Source organism: Callionymus lyra, chromosome 12, assembly GCF_982586985.1.
Source record: "Callionymus lyra chromosome 12, fCalLyr1.hap1.1, whole genome shotgun sequence".
Classification (NCBI taxonomy): domain Eukaryota; kingdom Metazoa; phylum Chordata; class Actinopteri; order Syngnathiformes; family Callionymidae; genus Callionymus; species Callionymus lyra.
The window spans coordinates 8,167,466-8,173,465 of record NC_141829.1 but is presented as its reverse complement, the minus strand read 5'-3'; the positions used below and the strand labels follow the sequence as shown (position 1 = coordinate 8,173,465).

Here is a 6,000-nt window from a genome sequence, read left to right as displayed (position 1 = left end):
TAGTTAAGATTAATAACTCAAAGAGATTAATCATGACTAGTGAAGTATTTTGTAAGGGGAATATTTGGATGTTCAAATAATAATAACAATGTTTCAGATATAAATAATGTAAGTAATTATAAGTTTTTTATTTGGATTTAATACTTATTTAGAAAAAAGGAAGATGTAACGATAACAGCAAATATCTGTTTGCCTGGTTTAAATAACTGATGTTTATGTTGTGTACTCCGGACACAAGAGGGCGTTGTGAGTCCGTGACCAGAGCAAGTCGAGTGGTACATGTTGGACTGCTTGTGTTTACATGCTGCTGAATACTCCTGATAAAGTACCTTCCTTCAAGCAAGAGTGTTTTTATTAAGAACCCACAGTAGAGAATAACACAATTGTAACATAATATTCTTAATACTCTCTATATTGACAGCAGCAGAGCAGCAAAGAGAGAGATTCAGAAAGTAAACTGAACATCCTCAGAAAATCATGAACATTGACCATTGAATTAACCAAAGGTTACAACATTGTTACAAAACAATGTTACAACCTTCAATGAATTGTGTTTTAACAGACATTCTTATCAACTAGCTGAACCAAGCCATAGTGACATTGTGACTTTTTAAACTGCCTCCTTCATTGTAGTGCCAGAAAAAGCTCATATTATATCAATGAATGATCACCAGCCTGTCGCTCTGACTCCCACCATCATGACCAGGGGTCTCCAAACCGGTCCTCAAAGGGCCGGGGTGGTACAGGTTTTTGTTCCAACCAATAAAGAGCCCCCCCCTTAACCCAATCAGGAGTCTTCAGAGTGTAATCAGTTGATTGACAGTCTGGTGTTGCTGGTTTAAGCTGAAACCTCATTGGTTAAACTGTACATGCTTGATCGGTTGGAACAAAAACCTGCACCACCCCGGCCCTTTGAGGACCGGTTTGGAGACCCCAGATAATGACAGTCTTCGAGACAGACACATCTTTTTAGTATTGTGTTATTTCTTGTGGGATTTTTTTTATTTTGATGTCACTTCTCTCTATTTTAAACTGTTTAAGGAAACCTTTTATTCAAATAAATATATGCATAAACGCAAATGTTTCTTTAAATCTTTGCACTTGATTGAACTTTTCTTGAGGAAAATGCAACGAAATTTCATTCTGTATGCACTTGTGGATACTTGAATGACAGTAAAGTACAGTATGTCTAAGTCCACGTCTAAGAGAGTTTAGGAAGAAGGATTTAGAGATTGACTGTCAAATGCTGCTGATAAGTCGAGTAGTATGACTCAATCTTTCAATCAAAAAATGCCTATTATATATATATAAAGTATTTGAAGTTTAATATTATAGAACATGGTGTGAATGAGATCAGTTCAACAAGTCATCTACTCCAAAATGTTCTTCCTTCATTAATGTATTAAATATTCATTTGTTTATGAAGAATTGTCTTTACTTTCAAACTCACCGATGAGGAGGATGTGGAACACACACGTAAGCACTCAAACACACTTCCTGTCACTCATATTAGAAGAACAAGTTTCCCCTGAACTTGATCGATTTAGGACAGAAAGCTGAACACGGTCACAGCTCAGTAGAAACACCTGCTGTCTCTTTTCAGGATGACTGAGCTCCCGAAGTAGGAAGTGAAAGTTTTGAGGCTGATCTGCACCATTCAAATCAGAGAGATGACCCGAGGAGACCTGAACAACAGTCGTGAGATTAACAATCAAAGATCAATGAGGAGATGAAAATTGATAGTTCAGAAGTGAACTGTCACTTCCACCTTCGTAACATTTCAAAAATCAGACACTTCCTTCCTTTGGATGCTGCTGAGAAACTCATCCATGCTTTTGTTACCTCCAGGCTGGACTATTGTAACTCTTTCGTGTCAGGATGTTCTAAAAAGTCTCTCAGAACCCTGCAGCTCATTCAGAACTCTGCAGCTCGTGTCCTAGAAAAGACTAAAAAACACATTTCCTCTGGGCAGAAACCTTCTCTATGTTTAAAAACAATCTTAAAACCTTACTTTTCGATAAAGACTATAATAAAGACTGACTCTGACTCTGCCTGAATCAGCCCTTTTTGTCTTTCTTAAGCTGCTATGGGCTTAGAATGCTGGAGGAGTCTTAGACACCGAGCTCTGTCTATCCTTCTTTTCTGCATTACATTCATCACCTGTGCAATTTAAACCCAGACTTTTTATTATATACAAATATAGTTGTAAAAATATTCCTCATGCAGAGGGCGCCATCTCATTACTACTTGAGTTTTCTACCACACTAAGGAAGCGTGTGTATGTGTGTGTGTGTGTGTGTGTGTGTGTGTGTGTGTGTGTGTGTGTGTGTGTGTGTGTGTGTGTGTGTGTGTGTGTGTGGGTGTGTGGGTGTGTGTGTGTGTGTGTGTGTGACACTACCACATGTCTCGGACTCACACACTTGAGTGACTCACTGTGTTTGCATGTGAGTCCTTCCTCTCTGCTCGCGGCTCTTAAGAGCTCCCAGTTGATCACTGAGTGTCCACAAGACGCCGGCACCACAACCATGATGTCACTGAGTCCACTGCTGCTCACCCTGGGCCTCCTTGTTCACGGTGAGACTCTTCTGGAGACTTTGACAAGCAGCTTCAGCAGCAGGACGTTCTGCTGTGATGGAGAGAGACTGAAGGAAGCAGCTCTCACCTTCATCCTTCACTTCTCTGTCTTCAACAAATCATGCTTCTGTCTTCATGTTGATCATCTTTCTCCAAACTGGAGCCACAACTCTTCTTCTATGTTTTCCAGGTTCATCAGGAGACATCGTCCTGACTCAGACTCCTGGATCTCAGTCTGTAGTTCCAGGAACGACTGTCTCCATCACTTGTACAACAAGCTCAGGTGTTAGCAACTACCTCCACTGGTATCTTCAGAAACCTGCTGAAGCTCCTAAACTCCTCATTTATTACTCTTCAAATCGTCAGTCTGGAGTTCCAGATCGTTTCAGTGGAGAAGGATCAGGGACACGATACACTCTGACCATCAACAGAGTCCAGCCTGAAGATGCAGGAGTTTATTATTGTCGGCAGGGTTTTAGTTTCCCGTTCACACAGTGAAACAAGGTCGTACAAAAACCTCCGTCAGCTGGAGAGGAACTGATCTGACTCCACTGCTGCTCACAAGTTACTGTAATAACATATTATTTATACTTATTATTTATCTTGTTCTTGTTCTTGTTGTTCACTGAGATGAAGAATTGATTTCACTTTTACACTTTTTCTAAAAAACACTTTTCCTCATTTATTCATGTATTTTCATCTTCACTAAGTCTCAACTACCTCTCAATGTTTTTGTTTGTCACTGACTTTTAAACTGAGTCACAAACATGATTTAGTGGAGACACTTGACACGTCACGTTAGTCATTCATGTCATTAAAGACTTGCAATAGTTTGATAACACAATGACTCACAACTCGTGTTGGATATTATAATTAAACATGATGAATATTACATATATGTAGACACAAACATACAATAAATACATAAACACAGGTGGATAAATACATATAAAAATAACACTGTAGGAGAAGACAAAGTAAATGTTAAATGTCAAATAAATGTAATGAAAATAATTTCACTATATTTCAATTGTTTGTTTAATTCCATATGTTTCTACTCATAATGAATTCAATAATTTACTTAAACATGTTTGTGTTTGTATGGATTGTACTATAGGAGGAAACTGGAGTACCTTGAGAAAATTCCTGATAAACCAAGACTGGAGATGATGTGAGGAATGACCTTGGACCTCCTCAGATGTGATGGTTGGACTACATGAGAAGAGAAAACAGAGAGAACAAGAGGAGTTCCTGCTGGACTGTCAGTCTGATTCTAGTCACTTTGTGTGTCAGAGGTTTTTGTACGACGACTGGCTGACTTTGTGTCACTGTGGTACGCGTTCGGAGGAGGAACCAGACTGCATGTTGGAAGTAAGTGTTCTCTCTCAAACTTGCTTTTACAGAAACACAATGTAGATGAGAAACATTTGTGTTAAAAAAAAAACTAAATATTTATAACAAAATATTGTTAGTTTATTTGTTTCAATCTCAGTGAAAATTCAAGTGTGAATAAAAAGTTTCAAATGATGAAATAAATAATTATTATTATTTTCACTGATTATTTTTCATTTTTGTAAATAGTTTATCAAAAGTTAAACGTTTGCAAAAAAGTTTTTAATACATTTTCTACATTTATAAAACAAACTTAAGATAATTTTATAAATTTTTTCATGTGTTGATTTTTAATTTCTTCATTTTAAATGGTGTGATCATGACAGAGAGAGGAGGAGAGTTAGAGAGAGTTATGGTTCATTCATTCCTTCTACTTCTCTCCTTTCCTCCCTCTCTCCCTAAAGCTCACAGTGTCAAATGTTTTCTTATTTTACCACCAATTTATTTCTCCTCCATCCTCCCTCACTTCTCTATCCTTCCTTCTGTCCCAGTGAGCAACTCTTCACTTTCCTCTCATCCATCTCAACCTCCTCCGTTTATATCCTCCTCTCTTCATCGTTCCTTTCTTCCTCCCTTCTCTTCTAACATAGCAGCACTTTTGTTTTTTCCTCCCTCTTCTCTCCCTCCCTGTCGTTCTCCCTCACGCCATCCTTCCTCCTCCACCTTCCCTCCATCCTTGTGTGTGATGAGAAACCTCCTGATCTAAGGTGACCTCTGTCTCCTAGGTGACCTTCGGCCCACCCTGACCGTGCTGCCCCCCTCTAGTCAGGAGCAAGGGAAGGCCACGCTGGTGTGTGTGGCCAACAAGGGCTTCCCGTCAGACTGGACTCTGTCCTGGAAGGTGGACGGCAAAAGCAGGCAGCGGAGCCAGAGCCCCGGGCTGCTGGGGAAGGACGGCCACTACAGCTGGACCAGCACCCTGACCCTGCCTGCTGACCAGTGGAGGACGGTGGGCTCTGTGACCTGTGAGGCCACCCAGGGCTCCCAGTCTCCAGTCTCAGAGACACTGAGGAGAGAGCAGTGTTCCCAGTCCTGAGCAGACCGGCCTGGACTCCAGCAGCTCTCTGCTTCTGTCCCTCGGTCACTCTCTGACCACACGTTCACTCTTTTGTTGCTTGGTTTGGATCATGACAATAAAGACGTCTTCATCACATCTGTTGTCTTCTACTTTATTTTCACTCACTTCTGAATATGTCAAGAATGATCAAGAGACGCAGGAGCCAAAGAAAATGCACCAAACATGGTTAAAGATTAAAAATATAAATGTATTTAATTCACAACAGTTCTAAAACATTTAATCTAAGCAATAGTAAAAATGACCAAAAGATGGCGCAAAAACTTCTATCTCAAAGTCTGAGTTCAAATCTTGAATAAACCAAATAATCCGACAAATAAAGGAAGTTAAAAAAATGCTGATGCACGATTTAATATGAAGTTAAAAGAGAGTCAATGTATAATTTTTTTTAAATCACCAAAAACTCTGAAAAAGATGAAAACCTGAATATCTTGGAACATTCCGAAGCTAAAATATCCAATAAGGGGATTGAGAAAGTTTAAGAGTTTACTGGGCAGAGCTGAAAGCTAGTTTACGCCGGTCAATGGAAAGTCCAGCATATACGAAGGTCCTGCTGCACACAAACCACCCTGGAAAGCTGCCGACATACGAGGAAAGAAAAACTAAAGTCATTACAAAATAAAACAAAAAGGACAGGGATCGTAGCATAATATTCTTTACGATCTAAGATAAGAAAACTCTGTACTGGTCTCACAGGTGAGAAAGATCATCGTTGCAGCAACACATGACGTCAAGAGATCAAGAAAATAAGTAAAAAAAACAAACATGATCACTCTTTATTCAAATAGTAACAACACATGAACTGAAACCAAATAAGGAAATCTTACATCTTGATTTTCTATATTTGTTCAAAAAAGTATTGATAAGCACCAGAGTGATGATCAATATCATGTCAATATTGATCTTCAGGAGGTGAAATTAGAAATATTCAGACAAAATGAGCGACATGTGATAACTGG

The 6,000-nt window shown here is 39.2% G+C and overlaps 1 gene segment (V, D, J or C); it reads left to right on the top strand.

Annotated features, from left to right (window-relative positions):
- Positions 1-2,424: 2,424 nt before the first annotated feature.
- Positions 2,425-5,119, top strand: LOC148068136 (Ig kappa chain V-III region MOPC 63-like). The segment is given in 4 exon segments: positions 2,425-2,574; positions 2,765-3,061; positions 3,910-3,945; positions 4,692-5,119. Coding segments are annotated over 4 exon segments (693 nt in total).
- Positions 5,120-6,000: the final 881 nt, after the last annotated feature.